At 46.6% G+C, this 22,974-nt stretch overlaps 1 protein-coding gene across 1 annotated transcript in view; it reads left to right on the forward strand.

Moving 5' to 3' along the window:
* ASIC1 (acid sensing ion channel subunit 1) overlaps positions 1-22,974 on the forward strand; it is a 324,144-nt gene that overhangs the window by 47,112 nt on the left and 254,058 nt on the right. Inside the window, exon 3 of the mRNA XM_069230676.1 lies at positions 8,412-8,607. Coding sequence (XP_069086777.1) covers positions 8,412-8,607 — 196 coding nt within the window. The remainder of the gene's footprint in view (positions 1-8,411; positions 8,608-22,974) is intronic.

Here is a 22,974-nt window from a genome sequence, read left to right on the forward strand (position 1 = left end):
TGTAGCGTCAGGGATTCCTCTACTATGATTGGTTTGGCGGAAAGAGGTGGTGAATTCAGGGGTGCCTCTAAAGTTTCGGGTCCCCTAGTTAGTGCGTATTTGTTAAGTTTTGTTTGAAGGGAGCTTTGTGCTCCTTTATCCCTGTCATGGTGGTAAGCTGACCAAGTAATAGGAAATATAGACTTGGTGACCCTGGGGTCGAGTACTCTCCACCACCTGTCTATGGGCACACTAAGGTGCTCCAAGCAGTCTGTTGGGTTTTATCCTGCAGGTACTCCTCCCCCAGTGTCCTCCCCTGAATGTGCTGCTAAAGTCAAGTGCCTCCTGCCCAGATAGCACTCCAGTGTCCAGGTCCCACCTTGCAATTGGCTCAAAGATTGCTGAGAATTGTTGAAAGGTGGGTCTCAGTTGAACCTGCTTCTATTTTTGTGGAAGATCGCTGATGCTCCCTCTACCACAAATGTAACTTGTAACTAATGCTCAAAGTGTCCGGGTGGTTTTCTCGACCCCTTTGGCTGTACACTGTGTTGAGGGTGAGCACCATTATATTTGTATCGATGAATGAGCAGCTCAGCTTGCAGTCCTGAGTGTGTTGTGCCCACCCCATTATAATATGTTTCGTCACCTCTACTAGCCAGGTTTCCATTATAATCTGTTCAATGAGGCTTCGTAAGGACCAATGAGTTGGCATTCAGAAGGCGCTCAGTTGATGGAATGTAGAGCAGCGGTCTGCCACGGAGGCTTTCACTGTTCCTCTGGATGCCCACTGACTGTACTTCATATATCCACACATCATTTGATAACTTCTCGTCCCCGCCCTCTGTTTTTGGGGCACCTTACACTCTCTTTTCTACCCAGGCCCTTGGAGCGAGGGGACCCAGGTTGCATCTGTGGTGCAGCATCTGGTGCGTGGGTCCGTCCGTGGGTCATTAGCAGTGTTTGTCTCTCTCCTGCAGTAGTTCTCGCCGCCTACCTCCTTTAGCAGTTACAGAGGTGTCCCGGGCCTCGGTTTCTTGCCTGCTGGGTGGAGGATGGGATGTGAGAGGGGGCATGCAGTATTTTCAAGCCATTCCCTCGCCCTTCAGTCGAGAGCTCAGTTCGCCCACCTCCCTTGTCGCACAACTCGGGCCTCACCACTGCCCACAGCGCACCACATAGGCCCCTGGTCGACCTTTTCTTTCATGGGGTGTCAGAGGATGATAAAGCTGGATATTTGGTTTCCCCCGGGACCCGCCAGCTAGGACTCGGTGATAAGGCGTATCAGTGGTGGATGAAGGTATGGATAGTGGGGAATTAGGTGATCGGGAAGAAGAAGACGCTTTAACAAGCGGCTATCTTCGCTGGCAGTTGACGCCCTAATCAATTGTTATTTTAGTTCCTCTTTTCTCTTGTTCTGTGCCATAAGCAGTGACTTGAAAAAACAACATAGTTTATGCCAGAAGCCGGCAAGCCCTGCCATCCTGCATCTACCTGTCTGTGTCATAATGTGCTGCAAATCACATGGCTTCACTACACACAACACATGCTCTAAGATATACCTTTCTCCCATGCCTTGCTGGATAGCAGTGCAGAAACATGGGTTTCAGTTCCATTATCCAGTTATCATCCTCGGAAACATGAAAGGCGAAATCAAACAAATGAAAATTGAATGGAGCCATCCATGCTACTCTCAGTATGTGTTGTCACTTTCTCGGAGACAGCATGGAGCAGAGGCACTCCAATATTCAGCAGGCTAGAGAGAGCTGGTTCATGTGCTGGAGATAATGGCTCATCATGTTGCCCACATGCACAGTAGTGTGCTGCATGGAACACTTATACGGTCCCAAAGGCGAGTCCTATTGGCTATGCCACTGCATTTTTGTATCATGGAAACGCCTTGGTGGCAACACTGGACAAACTGCCCTGGCTTGCTGGAAGCGGAGGGTTCCTCCGTTTCTGTTTCCATGCCTGCAGACATGCAGGCCCAGAAACAGAGGAAACAATTGCTCTCACAGACTGGGAGCTGCATGTTTAGCAGCTGCCTGTCAGTGACAGCAGTGCTGGCTCCCGCAGGAAGCAGGCAGCTGGCAAGGACCTCGGTCGCCACAGCACACCGGTACACTGGTTGCCCTGCGGGGCACCCAGGACTGATGGCTGGGCCCCAGGCGATGGGGTCTCTGGGGCGAAATCGGCTGGGGAGTGGGGGCCTCATGGCCCCCCTCCCCCCAAAAAATGTTCATGGTGAGGCCAGGCCTCGGGGATGGGATCCCCGGGATGAAACTGGCCTGGGTGTGGGAGCCCCGCAGCCTCCCTTGCCCCCAAAAAAATAACTAATTAAAGGCCGAGCCCTGGGGGATGGGGTCCCTGGGAGGAAATCGCCCAGGGAGGGGAAGCTGCACAGCCACCTCCCCCCAAAAAAACTAATAAAAGGCTGAGTTCTAGGGGATGGGGTCCCTGGGCCAAAATCAGGCACGGGTGGGGGGGCACGTACCACCCCATGGAATTATAGTGGGTCCCAGGGGATGGGGTCCCTGAGGCTGAAATCAGCTGGGGGAGGTGGGCCACACTGCCCGTCCCCCACAATGGACATTTACCCAACGAGGCAGCACTAATTAACCAGTAGAAAGTACTCCAGTTGGATAGACATTTTGTGCAAAACTGAGGATTCTTGTTGGATAAACGAGCAGGTGAGCTTCCATTCTGGCCATGATGCTCATTTCACAGAAATTAAACCTCAACAGGAAGCACTTACAAATGTAAACATAGCAAGTGTTTCAGTTGAAGCTCCACTTCTGGAAAGGACAACTGATCATAACTTCTGGTCTTAGCAAAGGCAAAGCAAGTGTGCCTATTCGGCGTTTCCATACTGAAAAACAATCTGAAATCACCTTTCATCTATTGGAGCACAATCAGGCATTCTCACACCCATTCCTACACCCATATATATTCTCTCACACTGACTCTCATACCCAGGCAGACACTCTCACTGCAACTCTCATACCTAGAGACACCCTCTCACAACTATTCTCACACTCAGAGAGACAGGCCCTGTGGCCAACTACCGCTGCGTGTGGCCGAAGCCCAAGCACAGAAGAGGGTTGGGTGGTTAGGGGGGTTGGCCGCGGGGTCTGGCCGCAAGCCAAGCCCTGCAGCCAATCTCCGCCGAAGCAGTGGTTGGATTAACGCATAGTTATGAAAATTACTTTACATTAAAAAAAACATAGATATTCACTGAAAAAACACAAAGTTTACAGGGACATTATAGTTGGGAAATAGGATTAAAAAAACCTTAGAAATTCACTTAAAAAACAAAGGTTACAGGGATGTTATAGTTAGGTTCTGAATTTACTCACACAAAACCAGAGAATTTCAGCAGTTATAGTTAGAGTTATTTCAAGTAAATATAAGTTGTGGCCTAAGGTATCTATAACTCGCGCCTCGCCATGTATTGCTAATTCCCCCATATATTACAGCATGCATGATAACTTTTATAACATCCATAAAAATATCAATGAAACATTAGAAGTCAAATTATTGAAGAAGAAACTGTGCATGCTGGGGGCACAAGTTATAGTTACCTTTGGTCGCAAGTTATAGTTACGGAAAATAACTCTAAGTAAACTGCTGAATTTCTTTGTGCAAGCAAATTTAGAACCTAACTATAACCTCCCAATAACCTTTGGTTTTTAAGTGAATATTAGATAGATCGATGTATAGATAGATAGATAGATAGATAGATAGATAGATAGATAGATAGATAGATAGATAGATAGATAGATAGATAGATACATACATAGATAGATCCATACATAGATAGATAACTCTTTCATAACAATCAATACATTGAATGGACTTTCATAACAATGAAGGCCGTTCATAACCATGAAGGCATTTTTTTATATACTTGTAGTTTCTGTAGGCACTTGTTTTATATTCTGGCATTCCATACCATTCTAGACATATGTTGTTTTACCTGGTCTTTCATAACATCCCACACATACTCTGGTCTTTCATAACATCTTAGGCATATCATAATACCCGTTTGTAATTTTCCCATTTTCATCCCCTCCCTCAGAGTAATTTATAATGCACCAAACCGGTTTATAACATTACCTGGTGTAAGAAGTTAGGCTGTTGGTTGACTGGGGTGTGAGCCCTAGTCAAGGCACAACCACAATCCGTGTCAGGGTGAGGTGCAAGCCAAACCCAATTTAACCTGTGCTCAAGCCTCTGTCAGCTTGGCACAGAGCAGTCAGGCTTAACTTAGAGGCAATGTGTAAAGTATTTGTTCAACAATTCAAAAAGGAATAAAGTGAAAACACCATGCATAAGGGATCCAACACCATTAGAATAATAGAACTTCTTTTAATAAATAAAACAAGACCAATACAACAAAAATCCAAACAGTAGAACCAGAGATATGCAATTTTAAAGATTTTAGCGAAAATAGTTCCAAAAGCACAAAGCAACAACTGTGGGTATCTGGTGGCACCAAACCAGGACAAAGTCAAAAGTTTAGGCCCTCTTATCTCATAACCGAGCTTACAGAACCTCTCTGGAATGCACTTCTGAGTTTAAAGAAGACATTTATTGTTATTAATTCCCCACCCCACAAGTTCCTGAGAGACGAAATTAGTAGATTGGAAGCACACGTTCAAAAGCAGTCGCAGCAATGAAAAGAAAAATATATCAAAGTACTTCTCAGTTGCAATGTACACAGCAAATATAGGTGATTATATTATAGCGTAACTTCAAAGCAAAGCATAAAAGTCAAAATTCATCACCATATGGGCAAGGCGATAGGGCCTATATTCAGCTTCATCTTTCTGGGGTCTGCAAGTTGATGACTCCGGTCAACTGCGAGAACGAGATTTTCTACCCAAACGGGAGACAGGCAACTGACGTCTAGCTCCTGTCTGAAGTCAAAGCAGATTCAATCTACCTCTCTGTAGCCCAGAGTCATCCTTAAGAGCAAACTCAGTGTGAGAGCCGAAGAACCTTGGAGAGTGGCCAATTCTCCCGAGCCCCCGCTCTCAGACTGGATTGCGAGGTAAACACAAAATCTACGTGCTCTTATCAGCTAAGATCTGGTGTGAAGAAAACAGCTTGGCCCATCTTGTGGAAAAACACAGCTTGGAAAAACGCAGCTCATCTGCAATGTCTCAACTGCAATGTCTAACCCCACGTTAAAGCCAATAGGCAGCTAACCTAAATATCAAATGTAATGTCTAATGTCATGTCAAAGCCAATAGGCAGCTAAACTGAATACAGAATGTAATGGCTAATGCCATGTCAAAGCCAATAGGCAGCTAAACTGAATACAGAATGTAATGTCTAACGCCATGTCAAAGCCAATAGGCAGCTAAACTGAATCCAGAATGTAATGTCTAACGCCATGTCAAAGCCAATATGCAGCTAAACTGAATAAAGAATGTAATGGCTAATGCCATGTCAAAGCTAATAGGCAGCTAAACTGAACACAGCATGTAATGTGCTACTGGTGAACATTGAGAAACTAATATGCACAGTGGTGAAACACAAAGTCATTGGTCAAACACAATTAATAGCATCACACACAAGCGGACACGGGCTGGCTACAGGGAACCAACTAGGCCCACTTAACAAAGTACCTTAAATCCTTGGTTGCGGGGCGCTATGATGATCTGCGTGGAAGATGCGTCATGCAGCCGAAGCAATGCGTTGGTTCAAAGGTGTGGAAAGACAGCGATGCAAGGGCCTGCGTTGTCACCGAGGATCCTTTTGATGGGGCTTGTGATGTGAAGTCCAGCGTCAAGAATGTGGTGCGCATTCAGGACAATGCATCGGCTCCGAAGGGCTGTGAGGCAGTGATGCAGAGTCCGGCATTGTCATTGAGGCTACCATCGATGAGTAATGCGATGCGATACAAGAGCCTGTGCCGAGAATCTGTCACGCAGAGGCAGTTCTGCGATGTAGGTCTTTGCAATGGGTCCAATCCATGCAGCAGTTCCGACATATTGGTTCTGCTTGGGTTTGTGCCATGCAGCAGAGGAGATATGGCGGTTCCGCTGGACACTGAGAGGAAGCAAAGCACCTTAAACACACTTCCAAGGGTTCAGAACTGGGGTGGCACAACTTGGCAGGGTAGGGTCACAGATGGCAGAATCCAGGTGCATGTGCAAGGTTGTTGGAAGCCTGTTATGTCCATGAGGCCAGCCAAATAGCCTTTGGAGTCACTCTGGGTTCAAGAGATGCAGATCCAGTCCTCCTCACCTAGGCAAGAGTGCAGCAGGTCAGCACAGCAGGGCAGCAGTCTCACACAGCAGCAGTTCAAAAGGGTGGCATTCCTTTCAGCAAGCACAGCATCCCTTCTTCTTAGCACAGTATTCACAGGTCTAGAAGTGTACTGAAGTGGTGGTGTCTGCTGTCCAGTATTTATACCTAATTGTGCCTCTGAAGTAGGGAGAAGCTTGAAGAGGCATATCTTTGAAGTGGACATGGACCCTGCCTTCCTGGCCCTGGCTCTAGACTAACTACAGGGGGTATGCAGCCCTTTGTGTGGAGACAGAACACAGCCAATTCAAGTGTAAGTGATGCTGGGCCCAGCTCTTCCCTCCCATTCTGTCAGTGATGGCTCCTCCAGTCACACCTAAGCTCCCCTTTGCATGTAGCAGTCTAGGAGAAATACACAAAGCCCAACTATCATTCACACCCAGTCATGTGACAAAAAGACTGGCTGCAGGCACCAAATGGCTAAGGGAGGAAAATGCCAACTTTCTGAAAGTGGCATCTTCAAAATTGTAATTTAAAATCTGACTTAATCATAAGTTAGGATTTTTCATCACAATTCCAGAGACACCAAACATGAACTGATTCCCAGGACTGATTACCTGGTCCCATTTGGAAACTACACTTATAAAATGTAATACGGTAACTCCAATGTTATCCTAAAAGAAATGTAGGCCTTGCAGTAGTGAAAAACAAATTCAAGAGTTTTTCAGTACCAAGGCATGTAAAACTTAAAAGTACGTCCTACTTTTTAAATACATAGCACTCTGCCCTCTGGGCTGTTCAGGGCCTACCTACACATAGGCTTTAATGGCAGGTCTGAAACATGTTTAAAGTGCTACTTAAGTAGGTGGCAGAACCAGTGTTGCAATCCCACTAGTAGCATTGAATTCACATGACCTGGGCACAGATAGTGCCATCTTACTAGGGAAGTACAAGTAAATTAAATATGCCAATTGGATATTGGACAATCTACATGTTTTAAGGGTTAGCAGTGGTAAAGTGTGCAGAATCCTAAGGCCAGCAGAAACGAAGTTAGCGAAAACAGGAGGGCTCAGGGCAAAAGGTTAGGTACACCTGGTATGTATTACTTCCCTCCAACATCTCCGGTCAATTCACAAAATCCACTGGTGTGTGCTTATGGCACAGCATTCTATAACAGATAATAACATGGTAGGCGATATCCTGACATTTCACATTGTCTGTTATTTCACAACATCCCTTATATTTTGTAACATCACCTGCCATTTCATAATGTCCCATAACATTTAAAAACACCTGTTTCCCAGCATAACATCCCTTCCATTTCATACTGTCCCCTAGTGTTTATAGCACCCATTATTTCTTATACCCTCTCTAGAACTTAACACTCTCAGTCTTTTTACAACAATGTCTGGCTCTTTATAGCACCTCCCAGCATTTTCACCATATGCCCTGGAATTTTACAACATCCCATGTAATTTCATAATATCTCCTGGCATTTTATAATTGCACCAAGCATTTAAAATTGTTTCCAATACTTGCATAAGCACTCTAGCTACTCATAATGTTTTAAGGCATCTCAAAACACTAAAAAACATCTTTTGGCATTGTACAATGTCACCAATCATAATATAGTATTGCCTGGTATTTTATACCATCTCCTAGAGCTCTAAACCATTTCCCAGTGTATGCCTTGATGCTGGCCTGCTAATTGTACTGCACATTCTTGCATCTCTATAGCCTTTTTTCCCTCTCTCCGTCATCTTCCAAATGTCCCCGCTCTTGTTGGCTGATTACATGGCCTGATGGGTGGTTGGACTCCCCAGTGGCTGACAGGAGGGTGGCTGATGTGGAATTTGGAATAGCTGATGGATTGGTGTTTATTGTTGCCTCTACCTTGGCTGATGGGTCTATGGTTGACTCCTTAAGGGCTGAGGGATGGAAGTCTGATGTGGACCCATACTTGGCTGATGGGTGAGTGGTTGAGGGGGTCTCCTCAAGGTTTGAGGGATGGATACCTGAGGTGGACTCCTTCTCTAATGACATTTGGGTGGCTAACTTAGACTTCCCAAGGGCTGTTGGGTGGGTGGCTAACGGGTACTCCTCAAGAGCTAATGGGTAGGTGTCTGATGTGAACTCCCCATGGCTGACAAGTAGCTCTGTGAACCTCTTCCATTCCACAGGTATGAAATCCCTGACACTCAGATGGCTGACGAGAAACTCCTGCAAATCCTTCAGGAGAAGGCCAACTTCCGAAGCTTCAAGCCCAAACCCTTCAGCATGTTTGAGTTCTACAGCCGGGCGGGCCATGACATCCGGGACATGCTGCTTGATTGCCGCTTTCAGGGAACGTCGTGCACCCCTGAAGACTTCAAAGTCGTAAGTACCGCCCTGCAGATCTTCGTTCTTCATTTGTTTTGTAGTGGAATAGTTGGCTGTAGCCTGTCAGCCTTAAATTAATTCTCCTGGATGCTAGATGAGCACTCAATGGTTACTAGGAGTAGAGCAGCCACTAACCTCTTTGGTTAACTGCCTGGTCAACTGTCTGCATCAAAGCCTCTAGGGTTGCTGCCCTGCTGATTTTGGGCAGTATTACTGCATTCGATCACCCCACCCCTAGAAAGGGGTTCCTTCAGTAGAAATAATATTACACTTATTTTTTTATTGAATGGTGTGGACAGGTCAATTGGAAATATGTGGCAGTGGATGAACAAATTATGCTGCAGGGTTGACTGACCAAGACACGGCAAATTACGCTAGAAAAGGTTGTAAACTTACTTCTGACTAAGGAGTAAATCTCTTTCCAGGGTGACATGGGGAAGAGACAACCATTAAAATTGGTGCTTGTACAGAGAAAAGGGGTTCTCCACAGGGAAAAACATTTCAGCAAAGAGTAAAAAATGCTGTCTGAAGGTGTCTGAAAGCGTGGTGTTAGAGGAAAGAATAATTTATATGCCTTGCAGAGTGAGACACTGGACTGACACTTGGAGAAAGCTCTTGATTTTCCAAAAGGGCAGTTTTCCTCTTGTGATAAGGGATTCAACTTGAGCAGTTGTTTGCCAGGGCTTAGCTCCTGCACTCATTACACAGCATGTGAGTTTATATGAGATGATTCTATTCAAGATTGTATTTAGGTTTGCTCTGATTGCAGTGGTCAGACACATGGGCATTTTGTATCCTGGAACACAGCTATTGTAGCACCATTGCATATTTTGAGAACCAGACACTCACTAGGGTCCAGCCTGCGTGTGCATGCGCTAGAGCATGCATCTCTCTTGCGAGACTCTGTTGTGTACAGTAAAGGGCTTGGAGCCTGCCTGTCACTCACTATTTATTGGCTTGCATGGCACTCTTCCTTATAGCCTTGTAATTTGTCAAGGTAAGCCTGGTATTATTTCCGTTACTCTGTGTGGAGCAGGGACCAAGCACTGATTGACTCAACTTAATTAGGGCCCATCTGCTGCTCCTGATGTGATCGACGTACTATTTTGTTCTTTTTAACTTCTACTGCCTTGCAAACAGAAGGCTTGTGACTGGCAAAAAGGTGCCTAGCATCCAAGACAAAAATGCAATTTTTTTGGTTTAAAGCTAACTTTGTTTTATTTTGCCAAGTCGTCTTTTCTCACTTTCCACTCATGTTTTCTTTTGTTTTTGCTCTTGGACACTCTTCTCAAAATATGACTATTAACTTATTTGAAATATTGCAAAGCGACATTATTTCTGTATTATGTGTAATTTCTGAAATTATGCTTTAACACATAATTGTGCAGTACACCTCAATCCACGCCCATTCCAATTCACCCAACTGCAATCCACTCCAATATACCCGCTTTACTCCGCACCAATTTACCCCACTCCACTCCAAACCACTCACCCCAATCCAATCCACTCCAACCCACCAGTCAATCCTCCCAACCTACCCCAATCTAATCTCTCCCACTCTAATTCACCCCACTCTAATCAAAAACAATCTGCAACACCCCAAAACAATCTGCCCCACTCCAATCTAAAACAATCTGCCCCACTCCAATCTGCCCACTCCAATCAAAAACAATATACCCCACTCCAATCCAACAAATATGCCCCATTCCCATCTGCCCCACTCCAATCTGCCCCAATCCAACACAGTCTGCCCCACTGCAATCTGCTGCACTCCAATCCAAATTAATCTGATTAATCTGCCCCACTCTAATCTGCCCCACTGCAATACAAAACTCTGCCTACTCCAGTCCAAAACATTCTGCTCCACTCCAGTCCACTTCATTCCACTCTTCCTGACTTTAATCCAAAACAATCTGCCCACTCCAATCTGCCCACTCCCATCTGTCCCACTCCAATCCAAAACAATCAGTCCCACTCAAGTCCGCCCCACTCCAATCTACCCCACTCCAATCCAAAACAATCGGCCCCACTCCAAGTCTGCCCCACTCCAATCCAAGACAATTTGTCCCACTCCAATCCACCACACTCCAATCTGCCCCAGTCCAATCCAAAACAACACACCACATTCAAATCCAATCCACCTCACCCCAATCCAGTCCACCCTTCTCCCATCCAACCTACTCCACTCCCATCCAATCCACCCACCAACCCAACCCCCCACTCCAGTCCAATGCACCCCACTCCATTCCACCCCTAATACAATCTGACCCACTCCACTATGTACTACTCCAATGTAAATCAATCTGCCCCACTCCAATCTGCCCCAGTCCAATCCAAAACAATCTGCCCCACTACAATCCACATCTATCTGCCCCACTCCAGCCTGCCCCACCCCAATCCAAAACCATCTGCCCACTCCAATCTGCCCCACTCCAATCCAAAACCATCTACCCACTCCATTCCAAAACAATCTGCCCTATTCCAGTCTGCCCCCACTTCAATCCAAAACAGCCTGCCCCACTCCAATCCATTTCAATCTGCCCCACTCCAGTCTGCCCCACCCCAATCTGCCCCACTTTAATTAACAACAACCTGCCCCTCTACAACCTGCCGCACTCCACCCTTCCCCACTCCAATCCCAAACAACCCACTCCAGTCAAATCCACCTCACCTCAGTCCAATCCACTCCATTCCAATTCACCCCACTCCAATCTGTCACAATTCACCCCACTCCAATTCAGTCCACCTCACACAATCCAATCTGCCCCACACCAATCTAATCCATCACAATCCACTCCAGTCCAATCTACCCCACTCCAGTCCGATCCACCCCACTCCAATCCAACCCACCCCACTCCAACCCACCCTACTCCGTTCCAACCAACCCCACTCCAATCCAATCCACCCCACTCCAATCCAATCTACTCCATATCAATCCAGTCCACCCCACACCAATCCAGGCCACCCAACTCCAATCCAACCCACTCCAATTCAATCCATCCCACTCCAGTCCAATCCACTACAATCCACTCTTTTCTAATCCACCCCATCACACTCCAATCTACCCCACTTCAACCCAATCCAATCTAATCCACCCCAACCCAATAAAATCCCCCAACCCCAATCCAATCCACCCTAACCCAATCCAATCCACTCCACCTCTATCCAGTCCATCGAAATCCAATCCTCCACACTCCATCCAATCCACCCCACCTAAATCCAAATCACCCTGATCCACCTCCACTCAATCCAGTCCATGCCACTCAATCCATTCCACCCCGCTCCAATACACTCCACCCCACCCCAATGCCATGCATCCCAATCCGAAACATCCCACTCCAGCCCACACCAATCCACCCCACTCAATCAACCCCTCTCAACCCCAATACAATCCACCCACTCTACTCCAATCCAATTCACCCCACTACCTCAATCCACTCCAACCAACTCCACCCTATTCCACCCCACTCTACTCTACAACACTCTCTACCACTGAACTCCACTCCCCTCTACTCAGCTCTACAACACTCTACTCTTTCTACCCCACTCTATGACATTCCAACAAATCCATTTCATGACACTCCACTCCCCCACTCCACTCTGACACTCCACGCCACTAACTGTTAGCCATGCTGAACAGCAGCCACACATGTGTACATCATGGAAAAACACCTTGCCAAAGCCAATAGCTCTTGTTTAGGTGAGACCTAGTACCTTTGACAATGCTTGTTTTTATTTCCAGATTGGAACTGCTACCATGGCAAACAGGCAGTGTGCCAGTGACTCACAAGGCCTTTCACAGGTCCCATCTCTCCATAGCTGTGGAATTATGCAGTGGCGGTTGGTGGCAATTACAATGGAGGGCCAAAAAAACACATACAGAAAACACTACTTACGCATATAAACTAATATAAATATTTTTTTTAAATAACTTACCTTGCGGATGTTATGCAGCATGCCCTTTGAGCGCGAAGCCCACAGCCAACTCCCTCATCCAATCAAGACGCTGTTTTCATGCTGTGAAGTAGCATGAAAAAAAGTGTCTTGATTGCTTGGAGCAGGCCGGCTCCACACACCAAAAGGCACTGTAAGCCTGTGCCTTCTCTCCAACCCAGCTTTCCAGACAGCTGGATTGGAGAGGTTTGAATTGTGCATGTCAGTTTGGTCGTAGTAAGGCAGCCGGTCAAACCAACATGCGCAAACTGAAGTCGCCACTCCTCACTGCTGCCAGTCACTGGCAGCAGTGACACACTGACCCCGCCCAGTCCTCGTACTCTGTGTGCTGGCAGAAAACATCAAAAATAAATGGTGATAAAATCATTTTATTTTTGACGTTTTCTGCAGAGCAGTGTGGGGGGTGACGCTCCTCCGCTCCCACAGAGGAATCACCGCTGGAACTATGCTTCTGTCAAACAAATGGAAATTACAGTATAGCTACTGTATTTCTAAAGTACTGCACAAATCTACTATGGATCAGTAAATCACTGTACACAACAGTAGGGCTCATATGGGAACAGCTAAAAGTACACTGCACCCCCAGTACCTCAGATGCACAACATCCACGTGTTGCCACTACATCGTAAATACCACCACCCACTGAGGATGCCACTAAGTTAAGTATGACAAGTTCAATAGGATTTAATTGATTTCCAAATAAATTTTTTAAGTAAGGAGTTTATGTTTAAATTAATTTCAATTAAATTCAATTAATTAACAGTTCGGTTAGGCTAGATTAAAATTAGTTTGTATTTCAGTTATTTAATTTAATTAGAATATAAAATAATTTAAGGTGAAGGTTAGGGCTAGCTTGATGATTACATTATTTAATTTAATTTCATTGAAAATAGTCAAGTGGTTGGGTTTGGATTGGCATTACACTTAGGTTAGTTTTTATTTAGTGTATTTAAATTATAATATAAGGATAAGGTCATGGTTAGCATAATCATTAGGTTAATAGTAGTAATTACATTTCATTTGATTTAGGGTTTGGTTAACAATTAGAGTAGCATTAAGGTTAATTAAATAGTGTTATTGAATAAAACTTACTTTACTTAATTTATCTGTATTGCTGGGTTATGATCATTGTAGATGTACTGTTGATGTAGTGGGGAATTGCATTTAATACTTGCCTTGTTGATTTAGTTGTAGTAGCGGTATAGGCTCATTTGGCAAATGGATGAGGAGTAGCTTGCAGCATAACATACTTAACTCTATCACAGAAAGCAGCAGACCAATAGGACTTGCACTTGCAACTGTTGTCCAACCTGATATTTTGTTTAATGTTTTTAGGCCTGAGTAGGCATGGTTGGAGATAGGATTTGTTACTACCATCCATGTCTGAATGGCATTATGAGACATAACGGAATGTCATAATGTGAAGCCAGTTGGGGCCTGCAGTGGTCGACTAGATTAGAGTTCTGATTGACCAGCAGTGTGTGACAGATTTCATCAGCTATTCCATGTCTGCTCAGTTGGTTGTGGCTGGTTTATTGGCTGGTACAGCACTGGGTGATGGACAAGGCCTGTAGTAGATATGTCTTATGTGAATGTAAGAGGATTAAGCTGCAGTTGGTTGACGACTGCTAAGTATTATGGTGTTATTAGAACATTGGATTGGTGGGGGCTCCATTGAAAACAATGGAGTGCTGCGGGCTTTTACTGGCCGGTAAAAGCCCGCAGCGCCAACATTCCAATGTTCGCTTTGTTCACAGCAACAGCTGTGAACAAAGCCTCACGGAGCCCGAGGGGATTTTAATCCCCTCGGGCTCCGTGAACATTTTTATTTTTAATAGAACATTCTGCCCTGAGTGGCAGAATGTTCTAATAGCCTTAGAACCCGCCGTAGCGGGCTCTACCGGCTATTAAAGTCCCTCTCCCTTGTTAAATGCCCTCGCCTTCGGCTCGGGCATTTAACGCGGGGAGCGGGCCTTTAATAGCCGGTAGAGCCCGCTACGGCGGGTTCTAAGGCTATATTAGAACATTAGAATGGTGGGAGGTCCATTGAAAACAATGGAGTGTTCCGGGCTTCTAATGACCGGTAGAAGCCCAGAGCTCCAACATTCCAATGTTTTTCCGTCACATCTGTTGCTGTGAACAGAGGCTTCACAGAGCCCAAGGGGATTTCAGTACCCTCCCGCTCCCTAAGGGCTTTGTTTTATTTATTAGAACATTCTGCCCTCTAGTGGCAGAATGTTTTAATAGCCTTATAGCCCTCCGTAGCTGGGATATACCGTCATTAAAGTAGCGCTTCCCTGTTAAAGGCCCTTGTCTTTGCTCGGGCCTTTAATGCTGGAGCAACCTTTAATGGCAAGTACAGCCCACTACGGCTGGCTATAAGGCTACAGTATTAGTGTGGGCAAAAAGATCTATATATGAATTGACATTACTACATAATTCTCAGGCTATCCATAGGTTATCCCTTCTTACCTTAACTGGATATCAAAAGTTGTGTGCTGATTGGGTTGTTCCATACCTGTGAGCTGTAAACCATAGATTATACTTGAAGGTATCATTATCTTTCTGGGTTCTATGCCAGGGCTGTGGGATGATGTAGTTATCTTGGATATAGCCATGGGTTCAGCTGTCTTCTAAAGTGTATATGGTCGTGAATGCTTCAAATTTTTCCTGATACTGAGTTACAGGACTTTCGCAGGCTTGTGCTAAGAAAGTAGCATCTCCTTTGAATCTCTTATTTTAAGGTGATATGATGATCCATTGTGCCAAGAGTAATGTTTTGTTTACATTGCTTGAATTTAACTTGTAGATATAGGAGTTCTTCTCCTTGAGAAGCTCTGTAGACAATACAGAGTACCTGACCCGCCGCCCCACTCTGAACCCTTAAACCTACTCTGCCCTGTCCAACAACCATCCACGACCACCCAACCCTGCTGTGTCCTAAAAACGACGCTAACTTCCCCCCAAACCCATCCTCACTTACCTCTCTCTCCTCTGCTCTCTGTTCCTTCCTGTTCCACCCAGACAGCTAGACCTCTCTCTCTGCCTTCACCACGCATATGTGTAGTAAAGGCATGCGTGCTAAAGGCATGCATGCTAAAGGCATATGTGTGGTAATGGCAGTGTGGTAAATGCATTGGGTTGCATTGACCGGGTTGTAAGGGATGTTTCTCTTGGTTGTAGGCAGATAAGAAGTTATATTTTGGGCATGATTAATCTGGGCGTGCCAATGTATAGGCTGTTCCTATAATCAATCTTCGAGAAAACAAGTGTGTGGATATCTTGCAATTTGTGTTGGTATCCGAGTAAGGGAAGTTATGACTCAGTGCTTTCACTGTTAGAAGGTTGTCTTTTTGACAATGTTGACATGTGGCAACGAGGCTGTGTCTGGATCCATGGTTCCCTCTAGGTTTCTGTCTTCTCTTGGTGTTGGCAGGTCCCTGAGTTCCTCTGGCCATATGGTGGTAGGTTGTTATTTTTGCCTTCATCCACAGGTCATGATCTTTGTCTACATGGTGTTGAGCTATGAGAGGTTGCTGATATCCATGATATTCATGTGTTTGATCGTGGAGGCAGTCATCAAGTTTTGGATTGTAGAGGTCTTACAGGCCATAGTTTTCTAATTATTTGGGTCTCGTCTGAATAGTTGTAAAAGGTGAAGTTGAATGATTTAATCAGGGACGTTAATGTGGTTCAGTAGATGTTGAATACTATGGACCCCTGAGGTATGTCGCAGTGTTGAGTGTAAGGAGCTGACGTGAAAGGTGGTAAGTAATCACAAAAGGTGTGGGGTAGTAGGAACAGGGGGTAAGACTGGGTTAGTCTTTAACCAATTCCTGGTTGCATTAGGTTGCTTGATAGGGGGTGCTGTGTTGCCCTACAGGAGTAGCAGGGGATTTTCCTTTACGGACTAGGTGGTCTCACACACATAATAGTGTCTTGCTTCATCATATGACCACCTAGCCCCACCTAAGTAAGATGATACTACTCAGGCGGACTCGACCTCTGGTTAAAAGAACCAGAGGGAGTGCTGAAATTGAATTGACTGGATAGTTACAGTGATCCAGAGGGGGTGAATAATAAAATTACCTAACATGTCACCGGTGGCTCTTGTTAGTTTTAATGGTGGTGCATGTTGGTAAGACTAAAACTAAGGGGGAAGGCTCGTTAGAGGATAATGTCTCTTGGAGTCTAAAAGGGGTTGAACATGACCAACATGTTTCTGCCCTCACTAAGTGCTGGTGGGTCAGGGGCATTCGTCAGGGTCGGAGCACCTGTAATAAGTACGGTGCTCAAAGTGAAAGTGTGTGTCCTACCTGAACAGGTAGTTCACGGTGGGGTAGGCCTATAGTAAATGATAAATAAATCACAATTAATTCAGAGTGACAGAGAGGTGGCAAACCACAGCACACGACACAGCAATCAGTGAGAAAATGAAAAAATGCACTCACACATGCATGCAATTGTGACTTACCCCGGAGCTGGGGGCGTATTGCCTCTGGTCTGGCTAGAACCGGGGGGGGGGGTTTCCCTTGTAGTCACACTCTGAGGAGATTAAGGGTTTAGCAAGAGGGGACAAGGAGAAGAAAGAGAGCTAAGGACGCATAGTGTGCTAGCAGAAAGGAGGAAACTGCGCAGGGTGCGCTACAGCCAGGGGGAGGCCAATAGGGCAGGTTAGTGAGGTAAGGAAAGGGCAAGGGGTGAAAAGGTAAAGAGAAAGATCTAGGTACAGAGAGAGAGAGAAGGAATGTCACAGTGAAAAAAAGAAAAAGAAAAAGAAGAAGGAAGAAAAGGAAAAAAGGAAAAAGAAAGAAAGCAGAGGAAATACAGATAGAAGAGGCTACCAGAAGGATGACCGGTAGCAATGAAAGGAAAAGAAAAAGAAGATTTTTGTATATGATCACATGCCCTTGTGACAAGAAATACATTGGGATGACGACACGAAGAGTGGGCACACGCATCTGCGAGCATAGAAGCACCATCCGGTGCAAAAGAGATGCCACAAGACTCACAGAGCACTATATCTCCAGCAATCACCATCCTGATGATATGCAGTGGGTGGTACTGGATCAACTTAAATCCACAGCAATCAATGCCAAACACAAGCTCCTAATGTATGAACAGAGATGGATTTGGAGGCTGCGAACAGACACCCTAGGACTGAATGACAATATTCAATGGTCAGCTCTATGCTGATGACTTAAAATACCAAAAATGAGACCTCTGTTCTATGACAACCCACCTAGGATCATAACTAGTATTAGATAACTTGACTGACATTCCTCGAGCCCTGCTTATCCCCATTGCGGGACCTATTAATTTTCATACTTGTGTATCATAACCTTACCTGACCTACCAGAGCAGTTCCCCCCACCCCTAGTAGACTAGCCATTGTCGTTCTTTCACCCTCCCTTCCCCCCCCCTTGTTTTTTTCCCCCCCTCCTTTTCTTTCTTTTCTATTTTCTAAACATCATCTGGATTCCCCCCACTCCCCGCCCCTGGGGTTTGTCTCCCTCCTTTCTTTCCATATTTTTCTTCCTCTTCTTTCCCCCTCCTTCCCCCCCTCGTCTTATCCTTCCTGCCTTCTCTGTCCATAACCTCCTCTCCCCTTCCCTGCTTTAAAGCCCCCCTTTTTAAAAAAAAATCTTCCCCTGTTTCCCCCCCCCCTTTCTTTCCCCCTTCCCGTTCTTTTTCTCTCTTTTCTTTCTCCTGGTCGCCCTCCTTGGACGACCAGGCCCTTTCCCCCCGTGGGACTCACTTCCCCAGAGTCCCACGGGTCCAGTGGCGCGCCGCGCATTGCGAGACGCGTCACTGCAGGACGGTCGCCCGTGCGCGCTAGCCGCGCCACGGGCGGGGCATCCTGTTCCTCCTCACTGTCACCATACGCGACGCTCCCCGCGGGGCCCCGTATCCGGGTGCCCCCGCGGGGCGGGGCGGTGCGCTTTACTTAGACCAATCGGGGCCCCTGAGGCTCCGCACCCCGCACAGCCCCCGAGGGGGCGCGGCTTTTCCCGACGCACTGGGTTCTTCGACGCGCAGCACACCTGAGTGTAACTACCGGGCACCGCCCCTGACCTCTGCAGCTCCGCATCGATTGGCTTGAGCTCCTCATAAAGACCTGGCAAGTCGGTCAGACAGTACCAGAGCGGCCTGGCTCCGGCACGTAGGTACCCCCCATGGTATTCCCTTTGGCGTGGTAAGTGTGGGCTAATTTGGCCCGGGAAATCTTCTTTTTCTTTTCCTTTCATTGCTACCGGTCATCCTTCTGGTAGCCTCTTCTATCTGTATTTCCTCTGCTTTCTTTCTTTTTCCTTTTTTCCTTTTCTTCCTTCTTCTTTTTCTTTTTCTTTTTTTCACTGTGACATTCCTTCTCTCTCTCTCTGTACCTAGATCTTTCTCTTTACCTTTTCACCCCTTGCCCTTTCCTTACCTCACTAACCTGCCCTATTGGCCTCCCCCTGGCTGTAGCGCACCCTGCGCAGTTTCCTCCTTTCTGCTAGCACACTATGCGTCCTTAGCTCTCTTTCTTCTCCTTGTCCCCTCTTGCTAAACCCTTAATCTCCTCAGAGTGTGACTACAAGGGAAACCCCCCCCCCCCCGGTTCTAGCCAGACCAGAGGCAATACGCCCCCAGCTCCGGGGTAAGTCACAATTGCATGCATGTGTGAGTGCATTTTTTCATTTTCTCACTGATTGCTGTGTCGTGTGCTGTGGTTTGCCACCTCTCTGTCACTCTGAATTAATTGTGATTTATTTATCATTTACTATAGGTCTACCCCACCGTGAACTACCTGTTCAGGTAGGACACACACTTTCACTTTGAGCACCGTACTTATTACAGGTGCTCCGACCCTGACGAATGCCCCTGACCCACCAGCACTTAGTGAGGGCAGAAACATGTTGGTCATGTTCAACCCCTTTTAGACTCCAAGAGACATTATCCTCTAACGAGCCTTCCCCCTTAGTTTTAGTCTTACCAACATGCACCACCATTAAAACTAACAAGAGCCACCGGTGACATGTTAGGTAATTTTATTATTCACCCCCTCTGGATCACTGTAACTATCCAGTCAATTCAATTTCAGCACTCCCTCTGGTTCTTTTAACCAGAGGTCGAGTCCGCCTGAGTAGTATCATCTTACTTAGGTGGGGCTAGGTGGTCATATGATGAAGCAAGACACTATTATGTGTGTGAGACCACCTAGTCCGTAAAGGAAAATCCCCTGCTACTCCTGTAGGGCAACACAGCACCCCCTATCAAGCAACCTAATGCAACCAGGAACTGGTTAAAGACTAACCCAGTCTTACCCCCTGTTCCTACTACCCCACACCTTTTGTGATTACTTAGTTTCTTTTGGGAGGCGGTGTGGGTTAGCCTTGCTTCCCTTGCTCTCTTTCTGTGTATTTGTGAAAGGTGTTAAGCCATACTTTGTGGATCATTACGAGTCAGGTGGTCACTTGATCACCAGACTTGCCGTGGCAGTTGGACCACCGCCAATGCAGCGGCCCAAGTGCCACATTATGACCACGGCAGTCGTGCTGTGGTCGGACCGCGGGAACCTGCAGGATCAGAGATACCGGTGGTCTGGCAGCTGCGGTGGTCCTAATCCACCAGGGCAGCACTGCAAGCAGTGCTGTCCTGGGGATTACAACCTCGTTCCTGCCAGCAATTTCATGGCGGTAACACTACCATGAAAAGGCTGGCAGAGAACAGGTACAGGGGGCCCCAGGGGGGCCCTGGCACTGCCCATGCACTTGGCATGGGAAGTGCAGGGGTCCCCCTGGCCAGCACCATTGCAATCTTCACTGTCTGCTTTGCAGACAGTGAATATTGCGAGGATGTTGGTGCACCCTGCATCCTACAGCATTGCCACCGGCTCGATTATGAGCCGGAGACAATGCTGTAGGGTGTTTCACGCAAGGCCAGCAGGCGGAAACTCAGGTGTCCGCCCGCAGACCCAGTGGGAAACTCTTAATGAGCCCGGCAAGGAGGTAGTCACTATGGCGGCAACCTCCCCTTCGGAAGTTTGGCAGACGGCCTAAACCATTCACCTAACTCGTAATGATGCCTTTGTCTCTAAGTTTAGAAGCAGTCCATTTGAGAGCATTTTCACATATTCTGTGAGGATGGAGTCTTTTCAGTAGCATGTAGGGGTGGACAGTGGCAAATGAGGCTGATAAAAACAGAAGCAATAGGGTGTCCACTCCGTTTTTCTCCCCTGTGATTTTTAGACCATCCCAAGTGGATATGATGGCCGACCCTGTGCCGCTGCCTTACTCCTAATTCTCAGAAGTGGACGAGTGGAAGAGGAAGAGGTGAATCTTGCTCAGGTTATTGTACGAGTGAGCAGAATTTCAAAAGTGCTGGTGCAAACTTATGTTAAACACAATTTCTATTATGATCAAGAATCGAACACTGCAGAATAAAATAGCATGAAACATGGGGGAGGCTTTGTATGAGTCAACTCAAGACGGTGAGAGACGGAAGGCTGTGAGGACAGAAGCGTGATTTGGAGTCTAAGAAGTTGATTATGGAAGCGGGGAGAGGGAGAAGTTCACGGCGGTTGTGAAGAGCATTTGTGGAGACCTGCGGAAAAGAGGTTTTATGAGCAGGGGTTCGTGGAAAATGCTGAGAGGAGGAGGAAAGGCTGAGAAAATGAACAGATTGCTACTAAGGTGAAGGGTGGGCAAAGAGACGCCGTTCTGACATTTGTAAAAGGTAAATACATATATTTGAAAGTGTGCACAGCAGGCCTGAATTAAATGAATGTCTTCATTTTCTCTGCAAAGGTTGTCCCATTATAGCCAACAATGTACTGCGCTGTGCCACAATCCAAGCGCATCAAAATGCAAATTACAGCTAAACCAACACTGTAAGGCTTCGACTGCTCAGGCGGGCCCCCTACACAGCTGAACCCGCCAGAAATAGGTGGGAAGAACTGTGCCTGGAGGCCACATCCAGCTGAGGCCCTGAAATCTGCCGCATATTTATATTGCAATTGCTAACTGTGTGTACAAAGCTACCACTAGGTCCCATTTCATGAGGTGCAATCCCAGATAGCCATGTTTTATAAGCAACAATAAAAAGGATGCTGGGCTCGTAGTTTTGCTTTCTCCATTCTAAGAGTCTCCTACATGTCCCAACGTAGAGAAGGTTCTTGGGTAAAAGAAAACATAAGTGGCTGAACGTGTAGCGGACATTCATTCATTAATGTAGTATCATAGCCCTGGCTTTAGGCTCTAAACAGGGTTACCTACAGTTCAACTCAATTGCGGCACCGGTTTTATCGTCCTTGAAAGAGGGAAATGTTGAATGGTTCTGCTGGGAATTACCCTGCACTGTGTAGTCTCGTTCGGTTTGGAAGCTGGGAATACCTGGTGGTACAATGTTCCCTGAGGCAGGCATGCTCACTCACTATGGTCTTTTTCGTAAATTATAACCCACGAACCTCAGGTTGAACACATATCTCAGCAGCATGCACATAAACCCGCTGAACTTTCTTTCTGGAACCTTCGCTTATTAACGCTGTGCTTACTGGCATTTAACACTGCAGCTTGCAGGCTGAGCCCGGATTTCTGCAGCAGGCGCATAAGCCCACAGTTCATTTCTTTGATTGGAACCGGTGATCAGGTGGCTGTGCAAATAGCTCTGATGCCGGCTGTTGAATCCGCTTAGATGCCATGCGGTGGGTACTGGATTCTGGAGGCGACGCCACGACGACACTTCTCTTCGCCCCGCCCTCCCCTCGTCAGTGCACCTCCCCTGCCATTTTTCGGAACATGTACCTAGTGCCTTTTTTAGGGGTACCCAATGCTGGTGGGCTGCTTGTGAGGTGCTCTGGTGCGCCTGCGCGACAGAGAGAACTCCACGCGCACCACAAGGCTGTCTTTCGCTTTTTTCTGTGGATTTTTCTTTTGAAAGTCGACGGCACAGGTCGCCGGGCGGTCCTGCTCCTGCCAAAATGTCTTGTTTTCATCGATCCTTTCCTCCTCCAAGCCGCGGCTGTGCCTTTCAGGCTTCATCCGTAGTTTGTAGCGGGCGGCAGGAATGAAACATTCTGGTAGTGCCTGTAGACTACCAGCAATCTTCCCTCCTGTGTCCCCGTCCGCACCCTTCTCCGTGGCACAAGTCACAAGTAAAATGGTGCCGAGGGTAATTATTATATGCAAATCACAAGGACGTCGCAGGAAGTGATGTCATGCCCATAAAACATTCAGCCCAAGGTCAATAAGTATCTGTGAGATGTGGGAGACTCGGTGTCCCCTCCTCACATTCTGCAGCAGAGCCCCATCATTTGGTGCTATGTCTCTGGTTCTGTCTGTGTGGTTGAGACCTGCCTCTTTATACCTGTTTTCAATACACTTCATAGCACTATTTTTTTTCACTGGCGCACTTGTATAGCGCTAGCCT

This window comes from Pleurodeles waltl, chromosome 4_2 (genome assembly GCF_031143425.1).
Source record: "Pleurodeles waltl isolate 20211129_DDA chromosome 4_2, aPleWal1.hap1.20221129, whole genome shotgun sequence".
In the NCBI taxonomy this organism is placed as follows: Eukaryota; Metazoa; Chordata; class Amphibia; order Caudata; family Salamandridae; genus Pleurodeles; species Pleurodeles waltl.